The 24,505-nt window shown below is 37.7% G+C and overlaps 1 protein-coding gene across 2 annotated transcripts in view; it reads right to left on the reverse strand.

Annotated features, from left to right (window-relative positions):
* LOC143282873 (carnitine O-palmitoyltransferase 1, liver isoform-like) overlaps nucleotides 1–24,505 on the reverse strand; it is a 47,089-nt gene that overhangs the window by 9,618 nt on the left and 12,966 nt on the right. The window contains exons 10-18 of one of the 2 annotated variants that reach the window (XM_076588741.1): nucleotides 23,844–23,958; nucleotides 22,440–22,596; nucleotides 21,366–21,413; nucleotides 17,575–17,682; nucleotides 15,961–15,986; nucleotides 8,268–8,330; nucleotides 6,450–6,534; nucleotides 4,261–4,425; nucleotides 1,090–1,221 (exon numbers count right to left, since the gene is read on the reverse strand). In XM_076588741.1, coding sequence (XP_076444856.1) covers nucleotides 1,090–1,221; nucleotides 4,261–4,425; nucleotides 6,450–6,534; nucleotides 8,268–8,330; nucleotides 15,961–15,986; nucleotides 17,575–17,682; nucleotides 21,366–21,413; nucleotides 22,440–22,596; nucleotides 23,844–23,958 — 899 coding nt within the window. Of the gene's footprint in view, nucleotides 1–1,089; nucleotides 1,222–4,260; nucleotides 4,426–6,449; nucleotides 6,535–8,267; nucleotides 8,331–11,918; nucleotides 11,985–15,960; nucleotides 15,987–17,574; nucleotides 17,683–21,365; nucleotides 21,414–22,439; nucleotides 22,597–23,843; nucleotides 23,959–24,505 lie in introns of both variants that reach the window. The other variant, XM_076588740.1, reaches the window with a different exon arrangement.

Consider the following 24,505-nt stretch of genomic DNA (forward strand, 5'->3'; position numbering starts at 1 on the left):
AATCGAAGGTTCAAGAACACACTGCTAGAATGGCAATGAACTTACATAACAAACTGGTTTCTGTAACAGTCAGCAATTAAAAAACAAAACAAAAAAACTTTGTTTGCTTGCTTTTCCCACATTGTCACTGGGCAGAAATATACCTGCATCTTCTGCTTTTCTATATTTACCCAATTACTATCATCATTATCAGGATTATGATTACATTGATCAGCATGACTGTAATCATTATCATTATTGTGATTCTATCATTATTATATCTATTATCATATTATGGCTATTGTCCTGGGGATTCATTACATGCAATTGCTAAATCTCTGATATTGTCCAGTTTAAGCTTATTTCAGTCGTTATGGATATCAATATGTATGTACCTCTTGTTTCACTGAAATACAACTGTCTTAAGATGGGGGAAGAGGGGGGGGGGGGGGGGGGGGGGGGGACGAGAGTAAGGTCCATCAAAAATACACCAGCATATACGTATTCTCAAACATCTGAAAACAATCTTATGACTGCAGTTATTAGAATGCAGATCAGTTCTTTTTCTGGCAGGAAATAAAATTTGGTAGTGAAAAAGGACTGATAATGGAAAGCAAAATTACACCGGCAATGAAATATTTTTATTATTTGAAGACAGACAAATGACAGCAATTATCTGACAAACCATTTCCGACTTGTCTTGGGGCAATAAAAAAAAAATGTTGACCAAACAATAGCCATACACACACACAAAACTGAATCCCAGACATAATACAAATATAGAATCCCATTTGTCTAAGGGCAGTCCTTTAGGACACACACACACACACACACACACAAAGCCATGTACACACATACACTCTCAACATCTGTCTCTCGCTGGTCCTCTCCCAGACACTCACCCACGTACACCAACACACACACACACACACACACACACACATACACACACGCACAGTCATTTACGCACATACACTCTCAACATCTGTCTCTCGCTGGTCCTCTCCCAGACGCTCACCCACGTACACCTACACACACAAAACATCCCACCCCATCCCCCACAACTAACACCACTGATGTGCCCCAAATCTCCCTGCACTGCTGCCTGACCTCAGCCTTTGCCTCCATGGCCCTGACGAAGGTGCACGTGTCCTTGGTGCATGACCTCACAGTCTCTGTGCGACCTTCACGGAACAGGCGGGTCATGGACGATTCGTATGTCAGACAGAACTTGCCGGCATCCTGTCACACACAGAGTACAGCGCAGGTTTGTCACTGGACTGTCTTGTCTTGTCTTGTCTTGTCTCTCTCTCTCTCTCTTTCACACTGTCTATCTTCAAAAGGAGAAACTTACTATAATAATGGATGTGAACAAATCTGGATCCTGAATTCATTCTATTTTTTTACAATCAATTTATTTTCATTTTATTCCATTTTTTTACAACAATCTATTTTCTTTTTCCTTTTTTCTTTCTTTATTTTTCTAGCAATTTTACTTTCAACATGAAAGAAACCCAAATAATATTTCTTATTTTAAGACCAAAAAAAGTATCAATTTCCAAACTAAAATCAGCAAGGTACATATATCTAGTCTGAAATATAAAACATAAAACATCCTATGAACACACACACACACAAATCAATCATAAAAATAGATCTGCAGAGCTTTATCAGCTGAACAAAGATTATTATCTTTCCACCGCAAACCCTGGTCCACGGCATAGGTTTTTCACCAAAAATCATTAAAAAACGTGTTTTGGGATTATACTTGTATTTGGTCAAATAATGTCTCTTCTTTGCATTTCTGTCAACCATTTTGCTCAATTTGACTGATTTCATTGCAAATAAAATCATTTTCATTGTGAAAAATGTGAAGCAAAGGTTTGTGGAAATTGATATAATAGTCTACAGATATATAATATTTAATAGTCTACAGATATATAATATTTAATATATATAATATAGTATTCTATTTTATTTCATTTCGTGAGTTTTTGTTACGTTTCATAGAAAGAAAAAAAAAGCCATCCGAATACCTTCTTTTTTATGAGCCCATTGATTTACTTCTTTTTTTTCAAGTTCTTTGATTTTTGTTTTCAGAGGCAGTTTTTATTTTTCTCAAGTACTGAAATACTTTTCCCAGTAATATTTCTGTGGATTTTTACTGAGTCTGACATACTGTTTGTGTGTGTGTGTAAAAAACTGTCAGTCTGAGTCTCTTTATTCTCTCTCAGTGTGTGTGTGTGTGTGTGTGTGTGTGTAAAAAACTGTCAGTCTCTCTCTCTCTCTCTCATTCTCTCTCTTGAACCTTCTATTCTCACACATTTGATTTCTTTTCAGGTCTCTGTATTTGAAGATGAGACAAAGAGGATGGGGTCAGCTCTCTCTCATTCTCTCTCTTGTACCTTCTATTCTCACACATGTGATTTTTTTTTTCAGGTCTCTGTATTTGAAGATGAGACAAAGAGGATGGGGTCAGCTGAACTGGAACTTGTGGCTGGGAGCAAAGCAGAGATGTTTGCAGAGAAATCAGATATGCTCAGGGTCAAAACAGCAACCAGAAAATCCTCTGACAGAGCAAAACAAAAGAGGAAAAAAATTGAAACTGTGAGACGTCAGGAACGTGAACATCGACGGGCAGATGAGGGAGAAGTATACGCCCCAGGAGCATTTTGAACAATCAGATAACTGAAAAAACTCTCTCTCACCACTTAGTGATATTGGCCAAGTGCTGTTTTCCTGTGTATTATTTTTTTAGTGTGTAACTATGGGTTGTAGTTTGTGAGTTCTCAACACAATCTTTGAAGGCATTTTTCTCAAAAGTTGAATTTCTGCTGCAGGTGCATCAGTGGCCCCTGTGTAACAATTGATACAGTGAAAATATTATCATAAAATTAGGCATACTGATGTAAAAATGTGTGCTGAGTGCAATGAACATAGTTAGAACTCTCTACCTCTAGTAGTTTTTTTCATAGCAAGTGACTAAAGCATAATAACGTGAATGCATAATTTTATGCGTTTTTGACAAGACAGAGAACAATGCTTGTGGACAATGGGCATCTGCTTTTGTGATCATTGCACTAAATGATGTCAAAACAAACTGTGGAAATGATGAGAATCATTATGTAATGCATGTGTTCAGTGCTGCAAATGGGCCAAATAACGGTATGTATTTTTATGATAAAATTATCTTATCTTCATATCTGTTTGACTTATAATCTTCAAACTTAGCACAGATATCTATATTAACATCCTGAGTATGTGTACCAAATTTCATGCAGATACCTTTAGTAGTTCCTGAGAAACAAAAATTAGCTAAAAATGACGCAGTGGTTCACCTTAACTGGAGAAAGCTTATTCACCATCAGCCCAACAGATTGCACAGGCTTCTCCACAAAGTAAACAATTAACACATCTCTGACCACAACCGACAATGTGTCAGACCTGGGAAATTCTACCTGTGGACCACAACCAACAAACTCCAGGTCATGACTACTTCTTTTGGTTTTATATATAGACAACCAACGAAGGCAGGGACTGACTTAAGGAAAACTACTCTCTGAACTTCCCGCGAATGCAGTGTTTTTTTATTATGGCAAAGCAATAACCACTTCAGTCAAAACTGATTGTTCCAGCAGCAGCAACTCAGCAGATTTTGCTTTGTCAGACATGTATTACTTGTACAAACAATCTACTTTCAAAGAAAAACAAAACAAACATCAAACAAACCGGAGCTCAAAAGAACAGACAAGGAAGAACCAACCCTCTATTCACTCTGTCTCTCTCTTGTGTTCTGGATGGACTGTAAGAAGCCACACAGTGTAGCAGGGGCTTTCAGGATTTGGACAGACAGCATGGGTGTGCTACCCTTGTTACGTCCCTGTGTCCTATGTTTCAACAATGCTTTTCTCAGCTAGTTCCCTTGAACAAGCTAATAACCTACACGACAAAAACATCACAGGGCGACTTTAGCTAGCATCAAGGGGTTAAACGACAGTTTTCCATACTGTAACAAAGCTTGACAGCTGTTGCCAACTTTTTCATGAACAGGAAACTGACAAACCTTTCCCCCTTGACTGAATGATTTTGAAGTGAATACATCCACTGTGTTGTTTTGATATGAACTGAATCATGTGAATGAAGAGTGTCCATTCTGACAGTATTTGGCACTCGGGAATGTTTTCACCCATAAACTTGCCGGCAAAAGAGTTAGCAGGTTCAAGGCGAGACTGTGTGGAGGATGGGACAGAAAAGAAAAGAAAAAAAAAGAGCTAGGGTTACCCTGTAGTAGGCCAACTGCAGAGCCAGCTGGATGAAGGCGTCCGGTGAGACCTTGCAGGTCTTGATGAAGCCCTTGCCATAGGCGTGGTGCATCATGATGTGCAGGTCCACATCCTCACAGAGCTGCCCCGCCATCACACGGCTAGACTCGATCAGGTCCAGGCACTGAAATCAAGAGGTCGTATTCAAGACAAAATTCATTTTACCTTCAGACAAGTTAAACTACCTTTGACATGGTTGGGGGACCCGCGGTTAGAGTTTAATGTGAAGGTTAAGTAACATTCGTATTCAAGACGTGCAATGCGCTCAGGCAGCTAACTCATTGTCTATAGTTAAAAATCTACCTGTGATTCCCTTCTGCGCATGCTCTCAGTTTTATGTCTCACCACACCACACTTCAGAGCACTGTCGAGAGAGTTCACAAAACACAGGCTATTGGAAAAGCACGCCTGTTTTCCCTCAACAAAAACGATGCTACAAAAGGATCCACCATATTTTCCTCTGCTTCGTGGGCAGTCACCCTTGGCAGGTTAGTTAGGGTAAATTGCCTTCAGGTTTGTAGACCCAAGGGTAGACTCTTGTGTTCCTGAATACCGGATATTGCTAACCCTCAGGCAGTTTGCCTTGCCTCAGGCAGATTACCCACAGGTACACATTTACCTGCAGGCACCACAGTCTCTTAAATACGGCCCCAGGGGACACATCCAGTTCACATCCAGGCATTTAACCCATTCAACCCTGGGGAGTTTACAGCCTCAGCAGGCTTCCATGCTATTATTGATGCAGAAAAAACCCGCAGAAAATATAGTCTTTTCCTCCAAATTACGTGTGGACACATCCAAAATACTGTAGAAGTTGGTTCCCTTTCTTTGCAGTTCAAGCAAGCGTATGTAGACATGAGAAACCCGTTCTATTGAGACTAATTTTGACGCCAGAGCAATGCATGGGCACAGGGCTCAATGAGTTAACCCAAGGTAAAATCTGTCACATCTGGGCACTGATTTCATCATGATGAAATTTCAGATAAAGGCACTGAAACCTAAAGAAAAATCTTTCACATCTAGGCACTGAAATCACGGTGAAATATATCAGTTATGGACACAGTGAATTCTATCCGATCCAACCTCTGAAATCATGGTCAAATCTTGCCAGATCTGGGCAATGAAACAATGGTGAAATCTATCTGATCCAGGTACTGAAGTCACAGTGAAATCTATCAGATACAGGTACTGAAATCATGGTCAAATCTATCAGACCTAATACTATGGTTAAATCATGCAAATAGATAAAGGCATTATTATCGCAGTAAACCAATCTCTGAAATCATGGTGCACTATTTATTTTTCACACACAAAAACCATGATTTTTTTTTTTTTTAAGTTATCAATCAGATCTGGGCACCAAAGCCAAGAAATGATCACTCCACTAATGCAGGAGAGTAAACCAAACACCATGGTGAAGCAGTTAGCATCGCAGTTTGACATCTAGGAGGGTGTGGGTTTGAACTTTCTCAGTTACAATACTGTAAGATTTTTTCAGCCCGACTCCCACCCAGCAAGGAGTAGGAGATTTGGCAACAGAGATAGGTACAGACCATAGCATAATGGGTATCATTCACTCAATTTCCCTATCCATATCTACAATACTGAAACCACAACTCTCTATTAGGCTTATTACCCAATTATATGCTTTGAAACCTGGTCATCATAATTACCTATTTCAGAAACATGCACTGACAAACAGCTTCAAAACAAACCTTATCAAGTTTACAAGACAAACAAATCACTCTAGCACGTGAAAAGACTTTGAACCTTATAAAAATTACAAAACATATAAGATCATGTTAAAATCACTCTAATACATGAAAAGACTTTGAACCTTATAAAAAATTACAAAACATATAAGATCATGTTAAAATCACTCTAACACACTAAAAGACTTTGAACCTTATAAAAATTACAAGACATACAAGATCATGTTAATATCACTCTAACACATGAAAAAGAAAAGACTGAAGACTGAACACCATCAAATCACATCAGAACCATTCACCACATCTAAATGCAGTGATCAAAATCATGGTAACATCACTTAAACCAAACAAACTGAAAGCATGTCATCATCCACATGCCAGCCTGGCGCAGTCATAGGGTTTCATTGATCAGACATGCATTCCTGTTGGTGCTTACCGGTTTGGGAAAGTCCCACTCAAGTCGGATGGGGTTGAGAGGTAGATGTGTCAGGCTGCCATTGCATCGCCCATCCTCGCGGTATCTGTGTGAATCAAGTCAACAGTACCTCCACAAATGGAATCAACAGATACACAGCTTCCAGTACAATGCACACAATGAAAGGACAGGTATTTTCTTTTTGTCCAAAAAACTGCCAGTTCTTTTCATTAAGCACTCACACACATGTATACATGCACAAGTCTCCATTTTATGATATATCGATTTGCAGTGTATCAGCCTATCGTATGAGTTGACATGTTTGTAGATGTATTTCTTCCTTAAATTATTCAAAGAGATAAAACAGTTCCACTGCAGTGGTAATGTGTTTGTTCCTCGGATGGGTTTGTGTGTGTGAGTTTGTGTGTGTGTGTGTGTGACTGCATGTTAGTATGTGCCTGAGTGCACTTGTGTAAAACTACCTCAGAGACAGCAGAGTGTTATGAAAACAGTAGTTTCTTCTGATCCACCAGAACATAGCTCAGAACAAGCAATGACCATATACTTATCATGACATGCCTGCCCTCTTAACCCCCCCCCCCCCCCCCACCCACCACCATCTCCCCCACCACTACCACCCTTGCCCTGCCACCCAACACCACCACAATTTTCACAAACACATACTTAAAGAAAAATCTGATTCACTGATGTATGCATAATCATCCCCCACCCCCACCCCCCGACCCCCCCATGTATAAATATTTTTATTAGATGTACTTTTCTATTTTAAAAAAAAGAAAAAAAAAAAAAAAAAAAAGTCAGACAAGCGAAAGTGACTGCTTAACTGCCGACTGCTTACATAACTATACCTTTTCAATTGAATAAAATATGCTTAAAACAATAAATGAAAAACGAAGTAAACAAAAGAAAGGTCTTGCATACCACTGATGTCCTCAGCCTTCCACTTAACACTCTGTGTGTGTGTGTGTGTGTGTGTGTGTGTACACGCATATCTGTATGTTTGTACGTGCATGTGAATGCGCATGTTGGGCCTTTCAAAAAAGTTTCATAGAATTTGATTATGGTATCATGTAATACTGAAAGTATCCATTCTTTTCTCTTCTCTTTCTCTTCCCCTCCCCCTGTCTCCTTTTTCTCATTACAAATTAACTAAAATTTATTTTTCTTCCAAACCTGAGTGTAGTGTTACCAGCTGTGGACTCTTTAATTCAGGTTGTACGCATTAATTTTTACATGCCACAATCTTGAAAAAAAAAACCAAAACTGTCCAGATCAGTAATCAAAGTCTAGTTTGATGGGGAAGAAAACTATCTCTTGGTATAAACTTCAGATTAAAAACCAGTTGTCAAACAGACAACTATCTTCACACAAGCAATGCTAGAGAATCTATTCTGCAATATTCCTTGCCTGAAAACGGTGCACACACGCATGCAGATATGAGGCTGACTGTCAGATAGATTGATATTTTGATAAATAAATATGCAATGCAAGAGAATCTATTCTGCAATATTCATTGCCTGAAAACGGTGCACACACGCATGCAGATATGAGGCTGACTGTCAGATAGATTGATATTTTGATAAATAAATACACTTTCATAAACACGCATTCATGCCATCATCAATCTACCAATGCAGTACATACACAGACATACACAAACTGATTGCGTGCACACAAACGCATACACAACCATGCACACACACACACAGACTCATACACACACACACACTGTGGTGTACCCGTTTCAGAAAACACACACACACACACACACACACACACACACAAAATGTTATATATAAAGGACAGTGAACGAGTTACCCCATCTCCCGGTCCTCCTCCGTAATGACTTCCCAAAAGTGGCTAAAAATGGGAGCATCTGCCCTGCATGCAGTACAACCATGCCATACAACAACAATAATTCAGCAACAGAACGACAAAGGGACCACGCAATACAACAACAACAACAAACAATTCAGCAACAAAGCAACAAAGGGCATGCAACACTGGCTCCACCCCAGTGGCTGACACCACCACACCCCACAGGCATACCAACAAAAAGACTTCACAGGCACATCAACAAAAAGACTTCACAATCAACAAACAGATTTCACAGGCACATCACAAAAAGATTTCACAATCAACGAACAGATTTCACAGGCACATCAACAAAAAGACTTCACAATCAACAAAAAGACTTCACAGGCACATCAACAAAAAGACTTCACAATCAACAAACAGATTTCACAGGCACATCACAAAAAGATTTCACAATCAACGAACAGATTTCACAGACACATCACAAAAAGGTTTCACAATCAACAAACAGATTTCACAGGCACATCACAAAAAGATTTCACAATCAACAAACAGATTTCACAGGCACATCACAAAAAGATTTCACAATCAACGAACAGATTTCACAGGCACATCAACAAAAAGACTTCACAATCAACAAACAGATTTCACAGGCACATCACAAAAAGACTTGACAGAAAAACACACGTCACCCAACACAACAACACAATGCTTTTGTCCAGCACAAGATGAAGCACTACTTAACAAACACAAAACAAGAGTTTAAAAAAAGAAAAAGAAAAAGATATAAATATAAAATAAATGAATGAATTTTCTTTTAAATAAGAATATAAAAGTATGACAAATTGGTGAAGAATAAAAAGAAAATATATGGAAGCAATGTGTTCTAACAGATAATATAAACGCGAGAATATGTGGGTTGAATCATTAAAAAATAAAAAAGGGTTTATAAACTGAATAATGCTGTCAGGTGGAAGAGGAACTTACACATGAAAACTTCACATGGAAAACAAACTCAAAGAAAAAAAAAACAGGAAGAAAATATTAAAGAAACAACACCAGGTCAAACAAATAAAACTTTACTGACAATAAAAATGCAAAAACAATGAAACAAACAAAACAGAAAATATTGGGTGATAAAACACAAAAAGCAGACACAAAAGGAAAAAAACATCAAGAGTTAAATCACCAGGTTAGTAGCATAAAACAAACACCAATATAATCACAAGACCAAAGCTAAAATTAGCATATAAAAAAAAGTAAAACAAATAATAATATAAATCATTATTATTGAAACAAAAAATTCAAAAAACGGTTCCACCAAATTCCTCTTCTTGCCCCTTGTTGCAAGAGAAAGAAAATTCATTCTAAGCTAAACAGCTTTGCCTATCACACAGTGAAGTCATGCAACAACTTACTGAAAATGAAACAGACCACTACCAGCTCCGGTACAAGGCAAACGCAACAACCAAAAGCAGCAAAGCACGGCTAAAGGGGAGCACACTGAACACATTCCTCACCATTCCAGACTCCTGTGCGTTCCCCCTGATACCCCTTCCCCATTTACCTCCCCTTTTAGCGTGCATGAAACAGCACTGCTGAGTATCACTGATAACTGCTAGCTCCCAACACAGTAACAGTAAATGTGTATTCAGCAAATTGTTTATTTCCTCTCCTCTTAGTGAGACCAGCACCGCTGAGTGACACTGATAATTCATACCTCCCAACACAGAAACACTCCCATGGGCTTTTTTATGTTGTTATTCATTCACACATTTATCTTCTGTTTGCTTATCGATGATTTAATTCCATAACTGTTTACATTTTCCTTTATTTCCCAAGTAAAAAATTCAGACATTTGCTGGTTAAAACTACAACACCCACACAAACATATGCATACATACATACATACATATATACACACACACACACACACACACACACACACACACACACACACACAAATCAAAGAAGAAAAAGTGCCACATTGTGAGCCACAGTGTTCCAATGATATGCGCAACAGATACTCACAACTGACTGATTACAACAGAACCACTTACAGTTCCCTGATAGACATGGGCGCATGGAAACATATTTAGCACAACCACACACTTGCGGGTTAAAAATCTAGCACAGCATTTCTCTTCAAAAGTCATTTTTCTTTTGGATAAGAGTTTCTAAACAAAACACATTTTCCTTTGGCTCAAACTTTTTCAATATGATTTCTTCAGCTCAAACTAGTTGTCTGTCATTATACTTGTATTCCTTTGCCTTTGCTCTAACTACAAATCAGAACAGCCAAACAGGATTTCTCATAGAATTCAGTCATTTGGTTCAGATTTTTTTTCCTAAACAATGTCTTTTCAAAGCAAAACAGATTTACTGATTGTTCCCTGTGCAAGAACCATGCCACAGTTTTATCTGTTGAATCATTTGACACAGACTAATTCACTGTTGAAAACACACACTTTCATGTGCACAACACAAAACGTGTGTGCACATTCACTCTCACACACATTGTACTTGTGCAACAGAAGCGTAACAGAGGGTTATACTACAAGCAGCCTACAGAAAAAAAAACAAAAACAAAAAAAAAAAAAAAAAAACACGCAGGAACCAAAAAGGCAAAGGTGTATGCTGTGAACACAGATTTAAAACAGAAAATCAGGGTTCCATAGCTGACTAAGACAAACGATCTGAGGAAGTATGTTTGCTCATTGGTCGGGTATCTTCCAACGACCATCACATCAATAATTATCACATTAATTCTGTGCATTAGGGTCTGAAACTCATTTCTATGTGCAGGCTTTTTTTCTTTAATTAAATGTTTTTTTGTTGTTGGTTTTTTGGGGTTTTTTTTTTTACTCTGCCATGTGGGCAGCCACACACTATTTTTAGGGTTGGTGCGTGCTGGGAATATTTGTGTTTTCATAACCCACACTGTGCTAACATGGATTACAGGATCTTTAACTGTTTTTTCGCTGTGTATTTCAGGTAAATGTACTGTGTATACACATGATCAAAGCACCAGCACTGAGCAAAATCTCCATCCCTTCATCCAACAGGCACTGCTTGAATTCAAACCATGCACCCAACGCATTGTTGGGATGGCAGTCAAATGATCTGACCACTTGATGACTGCATCTATCAGGTCTTGTCAAGCCCATAATGGCACTCTGTTTGTTATGAAGGTGCAATGATGACCTTTCTTTTCATCACATTTCCATTTCAACAGGCTCAATGAGAGGATCCAGAGGTCAGAGCACAATACTATAAAATCAAACACAAGTAAAACAAAATAATAATAACACCAACACAAAATGAAACACAAAAACAGGTACTAAAAATAACTAAAGGACAAACATAACATCACAGGGCAACATTTCACACTTTCCTACATATAGACACATAAAGCATATACACACAAAAAATCTCTGACACAGACAGACTCAGTGAACATACAAACTGACAAATACATGCACACACGTGCCAGAAAATAACTCTACTCTCTAGTTCGTTAAGACATAAAACGCAAAAACTAAGACAAACTGATCCTCCAAGAAGCAAACAAAAAAACTCTACAGATTTTTGTCACCAACATGCAGAAATAAAACACACCACAAAAAAAACAAAAAAAAACACCCCAAGATTTACCCGTATTTGTCGACCTCATCAGTGATGCAATATTCCCACATGTGGGCCATGATGGGCGCATCAGCCCTGTCAGTGCAAAGTAGACCAGCAGAACTCTTTTCAGTGTTCAATACAACAGAAATGTACCATAGTCAAGAAATAATTACAAGTGCTACAACAGGCTCTCTTCCCATGACACAAACCTTTATGGAAGATCTTAATTCTTTTTTATTTTTTTTTTTTTTTATTTTTTTTCATAAAGATATTTTGGACACAATCCTGAAGGACAGCGACAGAGATAGATCATGTCAGATACACACAGCTAGCCTGGCTGAGCGACAGCAACAGACAGACAGATAACAGAAAGAGAAGAAAGGACCACACTGAGAAAAAACAGAGTGAGAAAATGCACAAGCAGACTCACCTAAAAGCGAAGTAAGGACCATGTCCCCATTAAAAGAAAATGACAATAATAATTTTTCTTTGAATAAAGAAATCATTATACACTGTGCACACATTATGCAGTTATGAATTTTATTAAGAGAACACAAAACATGTAATGTACAGCAGCTAACTGCCAATATACAAAATATGTCTTTTTGTTGTTGTTTTTTCAATTCTGTACACCGAAAATCAATGAAGAGCACATTGGGAGCGCATTACAACAGCTAAGCTCCCGCATTCCCTGCTGTTTCCCACTTCCATCTTTCTTTTTTTGTGTGTATGTTTGGGAAATACACAGAAAGTATTTCCACAAATTCCAGCTTGCATTGATCCTAAACTCAATGAAATCCAAACAAATTGCTCTCCCTTTCAGCAGCTCTCAGAAGACTTCAACTGGACTCCAGGTAAGCATCAAGACAATTGGTATTGCCTCTTTTGCTTGCATTTATGTACTGACTGGAAAACTCACACGTCTGTATGTATTGTCAAATAAATAAAACATTTCTATTTCTGTACACTTTCAGTGTCTTGACAGCATGTTTGTCTGTGCAGACATAAATTACACACATGCATGTATGTTTACAAATCTGATCACATTACTGTCCATGGATGCACGCCTTCCAACATATGTATGTAGAAATGTTCTCTGAGAATTACTTCTAAACGAGTGTGGTGAGGACTGATGTGAATCAGACCAAAGCATGGAAGTAAAACTGTTGCGCATCAGATCTGAACCAGCTTTATGAATAAAAAGCAGCATCAGAAAACTGCGCTCCTTATGCGTGTAGCTCAAGAAGCAAAGCAAAGAGGAATACAGATATTGTGCAAAGAATGCAGCAGTCACAGTGTGAAAGGATCGTCAAGCACACACTGGTACTTTAAAGAATATATATATATATATATATATGAAGGAGAGGGGAGGCAGGGGGAATAATACACAGATATGGGGGAAAGGAATTGTCTCAGGGTCAGAAAAGCAGGGAGATAGTGGTCCGTTACATCCGTTACCTTTCCACACTAACACTGCGCACCACCGTGTCAAGTGGTTTGAAACAGTGATATAAACAACCCTGCTTCAAAGGAAAAAAGCACAACAGTGTTACTTTGGGCTCTTGGACAAGAGGTAGGAATTCTGGTGGACACATATCAACACCCGTTTCTGTCACAGTCAAGTTCTGTATCGCACGGTCGTGTTTCCATTCCAGAGTGTACAAGTACAAATGTAACACTTTCGTATTCTAAGTGATGCTCTTGATAAATCAGACTTTCTACATGAGGAATTTAAGAGGGTTGTATATATATATATATATATAAAAATATGTGCACAGCTTTATTCTTGTCCTATCTCCGATTTCTATGCATGGTCCTGGTCAGCGTCATATCCAGTCAACAGAAATAAAAATAAAAATCTGTCATTTCCTTTTCACTATCAGTGTGTGAGTGCAGTCTCCTCTGCTGAACAATTGGTCACCACTGGTAATTTGACAGGTGAAACTGAGATATGTAACTAGAATGAACATGAAGTCGGCAGTCTATGTCATCTTCAAAACAACACTGAATTATACGAACCCTTGTGAGTGACACATGCATAAAATATCTTATACAGAAATGTTGGCTGTGTGAACCAATTTCAGAATTCTGGTTCAGAAAACAGTTTTTGTACCTCACAAGGCAGTTTGACTAGTGCAGTTTTATTTTTTCTTCAACAGCTTTCTTTTCTTTTTCTTTCTTCTTTTTTTTTTTAAATAAAGAATGTTGTAACAAACATTTGCAAAAGATTCTAAGCCAGAACAGGAGAAATCTAACCTAGGTGTGTACACAAAACACCTCTGACCATCTGAAATTTATAAGCGGCCCATGTCAAACTTGTCTGAAATGAGTTCAACATCAAAGACTGTTCTATGATTGGAAATTAATATCAATGGTTTGTTTGTTTTTTTTGTTTTTTTTTTTTTTTTTTGTATGTGAATATAATCTGTTAGGAGGAAAAAGAAATAAAATAATGTCTGTAGAAAAGAAGAAATAAAATACCAGTCAAACATAATTAAATGTCAAGGTCAGGTAGATGCTTCCTAATTCCCTCATTTAAGAGGACAGAAAAAGAAGTAAAAACATTCACCAGTTTGAGTCTGCAGTCATCTGCTGCAATTGCAAATGTTCAATCATCTCTCGAAACTGTTTTCAGCAAATAAATATTATGCTTTATGTCTGAAAGCAAGACGTTAGTACGTTTTGCATCATGGGACACAACTGTTGCCAACTGCAACACCTGCATTATGTGACACAGATCACAATGAATGAGAATCCTGCCCATTCAGGTGTAGCATGAAAGGTTAACTTTTGTTGAAGAAAGTGAAGAGAGAACAACAGAATTCTCCTGTCACTGACAGCAACAAGACACCACAGGCTCTACAGGTGAAAACTTTTTTCTTCAGAGACTGGTCAGTATTATCATTGTCAGTTGAGTCACAGAATCAGAGGAAGCAATCACATTTCTTCAAGTACAATGATCTTTCCGTTTATTTTAACAAACAGTAGTACATCCTTTCTGTAAGCAGAGTTAAAAGAAACCAATTTAATAAAACACACGTAAGTCAATCTGATGATGCAGGTGAACTGTCACAGAAATGTCCACCAAACAGCACCTAGGGCACTGTCCTCAATGTATCAGACGGTGTGATAAGTTTTCATTAATCTAGACATCGCGAAATTTTTGTTTCTTTTCTTTTCTTTTTTTTTTCTTCTTTTTCTTTGTTTGTGGGCTGTAACTCCTATGTTCACTCGTATGTACACGAGTAGGCTTTTACGTGTATGACCATTTTTACTCTGCCATGAAAGCAGCCATACTCGCTTTTCGGGTTGGTTTTTTTTTTTCAACTTCTCACCACTCCTAACTTGTTGGGACAAGCCAAGTGTTTTACAATTCTCTTGTACTGTATTGTACTGTATTTCTCTTTTTGTCACAACAGATTTCTCTGTGTGAAATTCGGGCTGCTCTCCCCTGGGAGATCGCGTCGCTACACTGCAGTGCCACCCATTTAAAAAAAATTTTTCCTGCGTGCAGTTTTTTTCCTATCGAAGTGGATTTTTCTACAAAATTTTGCCAGGAACAACCCTTTTGTTGCTGTGGGTTCTTTCACGTGCGGTAAGTGCATGCTGCACACGGGACCTCGGTTTATCATCTCATCTGAATGACTAGCGTCCAGACCACCAATCAGGGTCTAGTGGAGGGGGAGAAAATATCGGCAGCTGAGCCGTGATTCGAACCAGCACGCTCAGATATTCTCGATTCATAGGAGGACGCATTACCTCTAGGCCATCACTCCACTCTGAAGGAAAGTAAATATAATCCAACACTGTTTTATGAAAAAAAGAAAAAAAGTAAGAAATAAAAAAAGAAAAGAAAAAGGCATAATGAACTCTGGAGTAACAGGATTTTAGTGCCATAAATGCTGTTCAGTTGACAACAAAATTAGTTTCTATTGGTCAACTGTTAGTTCTGACCAGAATATAATGTGTAAATTAAAAAAATACTACATTATAACCAACTAAATTAGAGACCTAGCTTTTAGTTATCATACCCTTGTCTTATATTCACAGTATAAAAGATATTACTTACCAGGAGTGTTCTGCATTGAATCCAACCTACAAGAAAAAACCCACAGAAAACTATTATTTTCAATTTCAAATGTAAAAAGGATGTAGAAAAATAACTAAAATAAAAACTACTTAAATACATATTACCATATATTACCATAAATACAGAACTTGACAATTTCAGGAACACACACACACACACACACATTTTATACTCAAACCAAAACATACCCCCCGGAACACATTTACAGATCTTAACGTGAGTAATTATGAATCACTGCACGATGGATGAAAAAGAATGTAAGTGTACCACATCAACTTGATCAAGCATCCAAGCAACTATATTCACTGACACCAAATTCCCTGTAAAACATGCACTTATCTAATTACAGTATGCACAGCATCAATGGCAATAGCTGTCACATGGATTCCCTGTGTCTCTCATAACGCAATTCTTCATTCTGTTTACCATCTTCATCACTAATGAGCTCCTTGATTCTCTGCTTACTGGTGTATGTATGTGTGGTCGTTTGTGCGTCAGTTCAACACCTTTTCACTTTCAAGCGATAGTAGATGTAAAAATGATTGTGTGTGTGTGTGTGTGTGTGTGTGTGTGTGTGGTGTGTGTGTGTGTGAGAGAGAGAGAGAGAGAGAGAGAGAGAGAGAGAGAGAGAGAATCTAAACCAGAAAAATCACAGAAGCATTTTCTTATTTAGACAAATGAATCCACAGAGCTCACCATCAAAGAATGAAAAATTTGAAGAAAACTGCAAGAATCTGAGAAAACCTCCCCTGTGTCAGCGCTTGTCTGCCTGACAATGCTTGAATGATAACAACACTCACACTGTCCACATGTGACCACTCACAATGTGCACACTTCCTTTTTACCTCCCTTGCCTTCTTTGAGCCCCCACAAGTAAAAAGTGCAAAAGAAAAATTATTTGCAATTTATTTATTATCATCACTCTATTTTACCATATTTTTTAAAGTCTTGAGGGAAATTTTCTTCCCAAAATTACATTTAATTGTAATCTTCTTTTTCTTTACATCAACTTTAATGTGCAGGTTTGAGAAGTCGTCAGCTTGTGATTTTTCTCCAGTTCAGTTTGGAAACATCACTAAAGTATGATTAATGTCTCTGTATCACTTGGGGATGCCTTAGTGTCATGATATTTTATATTTTGTCAGTCCATAAATACTTGGCTCTATAACAAAGTGTTGAATTCAAATGGTGCAACTGCTCTGACCTTGGAAAAGTTTATACTCTTCTTTACTAAAAATGTAATCAATAGTAATGTATTTCCAGTCATCTTTATCTAAAAAAAAAAAAAAAAAATTTAAGTTCACATGCATATATACTAATTAACGTTTACAAATAATTTCATAAACATTTCCCTAACAGTAATCAAACTGAAGGAAGAAACATCTGGCCTGGATACAGTGCAAATGAATACACATGTTCAAACACTATTCACTCTTATATATGTATGTATGTGTGTGTGTGTGTGTATATATATATATATATATATATATATATATATATATACACATGCACACACACTCTCTCTCTCAAATATACATATAGTGATATACACATACACAGAGTTGCTTGCACATATTAAATGTACACACATACCCGTCCATTGGGGCAGACAACAAGGGTGAAGGATTTGTCAAACCACCTGTCAAATCCTTTCCCGTGCAGCATGGTGCGTCCATAATGATCCAGTGCTGTTGGATCATTCTGCACAAAAGAACATAAACCACTTGTGACTATATTGTGCACAAATACTCCTGGTGTGTTCTTTGCACATATATCTGTGTACAAAATGACTAGAGAAAAAATAAATGTAGGTTTTTTTTTTTGGGGGGGGGGGGTTTGTTGCTAAATCACTTCTTTTTTATCTGCTGCCTTTATCACACACACCCCTCCCCATGCCCAACACCACTTCAGTGGCAGGAATGAAGGAGAAACTCACATGAATGGCCACAGAACGTGGGTCATTTTTGACTCACTTGTGTAAACAAAGTGAGTCTGTTTTAACCCGGTGTTCGGTTGTCTGTGTGTGTGTCTGTGTGTCCGTGGTAAACTTTAACATTGACATTTTCTCTGCAAATACTTTGTCAGTTGACACCAAATTAGGCATAAAAATAGGAAAAATTCAGTTCTTTCCAGTCATCTTGTTTAAAACAATATTGCACCTCTGGGATGGGCACAAAAAAAAAAAAAAATGAAGCCTAATTATATGCAAAATGCATTTACTATTATATTCATATTTTTTGTATTCTCTAAACTTGGCACTTTGATCTGATATTCTGACCCAACAACAAGAGCAGTCATTATTATCATTTTTTGTTCAAACAGGAACTTCTTTTGCTAAGCATGGAAGTTTTATTTATTTTGTGAACGTTTTGGTGCAGATAGTAAAAAAAGGGAAATTACTCTGTAATTAATGCTAGGGGACTTAATTCGAATCTGTTTAGGACTTCTTTTTTTTTTTTAACGCGAAGCTTTATAATAACAAATACAGAACACATTTTAACGATGAGATTTTTTTTTAAAGTGTATCACAAGTGAGTCTTGAAGGCCTTGTTCTTCTTCATCTGATTGACTGCAGGACAACCAGCATCAACAAGGCTGGAAAGAGCTTCCAAAGATAGTGAAGTGGATCAACAACCTTTTTTTTTTTTTGTGGTCTCCCAGTTTTCTGGGAAATCTTCTGGGTAGGAAGCCAGGAAAGGACTGAAAAATTCCTGCCTCTGAAGGGAGCTGCATCCTTCCAGTCATCAGTTAGTTGCAGTTTATAACCTTGATATTATTAATTAATTCCCTTTAAGAGAAGAAAGGGAAGAAAAAAAAGGGGGGAGGGAGAAGAAAAGAAATGAAAGACAGAAAAGACAATATAACTAAAATCATGTTGCTTCTCGCCCAATGATGGCCATATCTGGGGGAGGGGCTTTTCAAAAGCTGATTCTGACTGAGCAATATACACACATAACCACAAAGCAACAACATAAATAAATATCACTTTTGTCTCTTATCACAACAACACAGGCACCAACTCTTGAACAAATGCATAACTGTGTAATGTGAAACAATTCTTGAACTCATACATTCCAACAGTGACATCACATGTTATAATGATGCAAACTAGATAATCAAGTCAAACTGCATAATGTCTGCATCTGTTTCTTTAAAATAAACTCATTCATTTCCCATCTTAGCTTATTTCACAAACAGCAAACTGACAAGCACACAAGATAACAAAGATGACACCCCAAATAAAGCAAGTGAAAATTCAGCCATGGAAGTGAAAATACAATAATAAAAGTGAAAATCCATTAAATAATATGAAAATACAATAATGAAAATGAAAATCCAATAATGGAAGTGAAAATCCAGAAATGGAAGTGAAAATTTTAAAATGAGAGTGAAACCCAGGAAATGAGTAATGGAAGTAAAAATCAAATAATGTAAGTGAACATCCTGCAAAGAAAACACAAACAACAGAAGTAAAAAATCCAGCTCAGAAAATCCAGCAATGAAGAGAAAAGCCAGCAATATGCAATGGAGGAGAAAATAACAATGTGATTTGGAAGGGAAAATCCAGCAATATGCAATGGAAAAAAAAAAAAAAAAAGGCCGATGATGTGCTTGTATGCTTGTTTTCGGTATGCAAGTTTTCATTTCTTTATGTATTCATTCACACGCAATTGATTTTGCCAGCCTTCTACTGATTCCCAACATGCTGATTTTCTTATTATCAATTAATCAATAAATGCTGAATAGTTGCTTTTAAAAAATAAATAAATAAAAGAAAGCAATGGAAGAGAAATAATGTGATTTAGAAGGGAAAATCCAGCAATATGCAATGGAAGAGAAAATCTGACATGTGCAATGGAAGTGAAAATCCAGCAATGAGCAATGGAAGGGAAAAATCTAGCAATGTGCAATGAAGTCTGGATTAGCGTTTCACATGGTTGACAAAATTCCTTTTTGTGGACTGCATGCATTCCCAGATCATGCAAAGCGTACACACATGCATACAAGCAAGTACAGAAAGCAGTCTTGACAAAAGAGAACCTGTGTTATTAAAAGGCTGGAAACCAGTGTGAATGCAAGGACCCCACATGCATGCCCTCCATTCACAAAAAAAGTTGGTTCAGTCGTCTGACTAAAGGTCCCCCAAACCCACATAACTTATACACCCATCCACCCCCATCCCTCCCTCAACATAAATAAACAACAAAAATACACAACCACAAAACTAGAGGATTATGAATAACTGAAAGATGACAAAAGGGATTAGGTTCTTATATACTTTTTCCAGAAGAAACAGGGCCAACCCCAATGCTCTTTCTAGAATCTTCACACCTTCAAAAATAACGTCTTCATTAGGATCTCTCGTGAAGCACATTTTCAGAAGACCCACCCATCAATTCCTCTGCCAGTACAATGATTTTATTCAAGAAAACAAAGAAAAGCTTCAAGTCTACCGATCAATTTTCTTATCTGAACAACCCCGTGAACCAACCCTCCCACACTTACCCCACTGTCTGTGTGTGTGTAACATGTGAGAGCAGGCTCCAGGTATGTGACTTACATCACCCACCAATAAACAACTTAGCTTGCAAAAAATATGAATAATGAATGAAATGACTGCTTTCTAGAATGTTTTTCACTCTACGCGCTTCTTCCACTGAGACTGCTCATCACAGTGTATTGCATGCTATGATGTTGAACACCTTGAAATATACATCTGATGTGTGCGCCGCCCTCTCAACGCTTACAAATAACAAAGAGCTTCAATCAATTAACGCACAACATCAGAAACACTGTGCAAAACTTGAATACAATGTTAAAAAGCGAGCATGAAAGCAGTGACCAAGATGACCAATATACAATACGGTATGCTCACCTTCAAGTTTTCCTTAAAAAAAAAAAAAAAGACATTATAAATATTCACACAGAAAACACAGATACACATTTGGAAAGTATCTGTGCATGTCAGATCTGTTCAACACCTTCAGAACAATAAAGATGATGAACAGCAGATTAATAGGCACTCAATACTAGGGGGAGGAAGAGGGAATGGAGGTGAGAGGATGGAGGGGAGGATAGAGAAAACTGTGTTTTCAGTGGTTCATGACAGGTGACGACTGGTTACACAATAGTTCAGAAAAAAGGAAATATAATTTCAAAGGAAAGATTTTTTTTTTAATTTCGTAATCAGCACCAAAATCATAAGAATACACGAGGTTATATGAATGATACTACAACTAACAGGCAAAAAAAAAAAAAAAATCAAAACAGCAGTAGAAGTATGAAATATTCACACCAGTAGTGTGTGCGCAGCAATTTACACACACAAAATCGAAAGTTTCCATACCCAAAAAACCAAGAAGTGCAACATGAGAGATACTCACTGGATCATAGTCGACATCTTCAGTATCCAGCACCAACACAAAGGCAGCCTGTATACAAAATGTAAACAAATAAATGAATAAAGAAATGAAATTAATCCAGGAAGACTGAATTTCTTCAATGCACATCACAATCCACCTAACCACAATGATCCCTCTTTTATGAGAGTGCTAAAAAATCATGCTGAACAATTTTGTTCATTATAGGTAGAAAACAAATAAATTATTTTTCCTGCACAAAAAAGGGAAACACTTTGAGTTATACTGTACTTTCAAGGACTATAAAATCTTCTCTCCTGTTGCGTTATGCCAGTCACAATATCTATCATCTGGTCAATGCCATCATCAAAAACTGGTGCACATATTTGTGAGAAATACAAAGATAAATACTCAATAAATCATAATTTTAAACCAAAAAAAATTTACATTACATGGATTAAAAAGGAAACTGAATCAAGATTAATGCCAATAATCATACTTAATCTTCTACAGCATTATTCTCCTAATCAGTGCAAGACTTCCAGTGCATTACTTCAGCATTAATCGGTTAAACACACACACACACACACATACACTCATACACGTACACACACACACACACACACGTGCTTGCAGACACAAGCAAACATGCAGAGAATCCCCCCAAACACACAACCGATTCATGACAATAACACAAGTAACCAAACAACACCATAATATCACTTTCACTGGTGCTATACTCCACAGCTGTAGCCCACAGCTATCAAACAGCCTTGTAGGTCAATGCAATGCTATTCACACTCAGTCTCTCTTTCTTTGCACTTCTCTCTCAGAAGGAGGGGAGAGGTGGGGGGGTGGGGCATAGGAGTCTGAGGTTGGTGGAGGAAGACCCCCGAAAACTGAGTATGGCTGCCAACATGGCAGGGTAAAAACAGTAATACACTTGAATGTGGGAGTTGCAACCTAAGAACAAAGAAGAAGAAGGAAGGAAGGAATACTTTGTATGAGAAATTAACCATAATGATTATACATGAATTTACTTAATCTTTTTAGGAAAATCGAATTGAACACCAAACAGCAGCAGTAGCACATCATCACCTTCTCAATGGCGTCCAGAGAGGCCTTGTTCTTGCCCTTGGAGAAGAACTGCTGACGTGCCTTGGCCCAGGGGGTCCGCTCCACCGCTGTCAGGGCGGCCAGGTGTTCCTCCCCCTCCACTGGTTCTGTTTCATCATCCAGGATACGCTGCAGCATGCTGGCAACAGTCCACAGCACCAACACGTTTGTATAGAATGGTATGGTATTGTGTTCTATTGTACGTGGAGTCTTGGCCTAGAGGTAACTCATCCACTTAGGAAGCAAGAGAACCTGAGCACACTGTTTCGAATCCCATAGTCGCCAGTATTTTCTCCCCTTCCACTTGACCCTAGAGTGGTGGTCTAGACACTAATCATTCGGATGAAAGGATAAACCAAGGTCCTGTGTGCAGCATGCATTTAGCGCATGTAAGAATACTCACTGCAACAAAAGGGTTGTCCTTGGCAAAATTCTGTAGAAACATCCACTAAAAGGAAATATTTCACACAGAGAAATCTGTTGCAACAAAAAGTGTAATACAATAATACTGTACAATATCATATCATACTGTACTGTACTGATTTGTACTGTATTGTATTGTACTATTTTGTATTGTATTATTCTTTTGTCACAACAGATTTCTGCAAGTGAAATCTGAGCTGGTCTCCCAAAGGAGAGCGTGTCGCGACAGTGAGAGCGCCACCCTTTTTTCGTTTTATTTTCCCTTTCACTTGCCTGCAAGTGTATTTGTCTTCCTATCAAATAGATCTTTTTACAGAATTTTGCCAGGGACAATCCTTTTGTTGCAGGGGGTTCTTTACATGCGCTAAGTGCAAGCTACACATGGGACCTTGGTTTAATGTCTCATCCAAATGACTAGCTTCCAGACCACAACTCAATGTCTAGTGGTGGGGAAGAAAATACTGGCGAGTGTGGGATTCAACCCCGTTAGCTCAGATTCTTTCACTTCTTAGGCGGACGCATTACCATTAGGTCACCACTCCATATCACCTTGTTACACACGATCATTCACTTTTTTCCCCCTACTAAGAACAAACATCACCACTTACAGTCTGGCTTTCATGTCACAATTTTCACTGTTTATAGCGAGATTCTGTTCTTAACATGTAATCAACAAAAGTATGTTCTTCAGTGTACAGTCCGTGTACACTGCAGAGCCAAAGCTATCAATACAAAAACCACACAGAATTTGTGTGTGAGAGAGTGTGAATGTGAGTGCACACACCTGCAAATGCATTCAAAAAAAGACTTCTTTTTTTTTTCACTCCAAATTTCAGTTCATAGTTCAGCATGAAGGAGCGGACTATACAAAGCAAACTTCACTAGACATTATTTAGAGGCTTCAGAACTAATTATAGTTCATAAAACTACATGACACCCCCAACAAACAGAGAACAAGCTTACGCCTCAATTTCAATGGGCTCCAGTAAGCGTCGCTTGTGTCTGATGTACACTTTGAAGTAGCGGCCCTTGTGGTACACAGCAATGTGGTTTGACTCTTTCAGGTGAACAATAGTGTCTGCAAACACGTATATAAACAGTTCACATTTATCTGATGAAGATTTCTTAGGTCATAACAATAAAAATTAAAGAAAAAAGAAATTATTTCATCATCACTCTGAACTACTGTGACCAATTACGAAGTACACAATTATGTTTCAACACACAGAAAAGTATAACAGAAAAGGTGAGCCAGTCTAAGCTTCAATCAGTAGAACTGATTATATAATTCTGACTGCTTCATCTCAGGGGAAAAGGGGATGGAAACTAATCTATACAAATTATGATGCATCCCATCATCCAATTATGAGGCTCATAACTCAAATTATATGGCTGTTTCATATTCAGCTGTGTATACAGTAGTGTCTTAGAGGACAGGACATGTGTGTGTTTTTTCCTGAAAATACAATATATCTTGAATTTTGTATAGCTGAAAGCAACAACACAGATGTATTTCAAATCATTTGCTAATCGGTCTCCAAATACTTGAAATCTACATTAATAACAAGACACTGTAAATCTACTCTTCGCCTTTCATTATAGTAAATTTGATAGAATTCATTTCA

The sequence above is a fragment of the Babylonia areolata genome, chromosome 6 (assembly GCF_041734735.1).
Source record: "Babylonia areolata isolate BAREFJ2019XMU chromosome 6, ASM4173473v1, whole genome shotgun sequence".
Classification (NCBI taxonomy): Eukaryota; Metazoa; Mollusca; class Gastropoda; order Neogastropoda; family Buccinidae; genus Babylonia; species Babylonia areolata.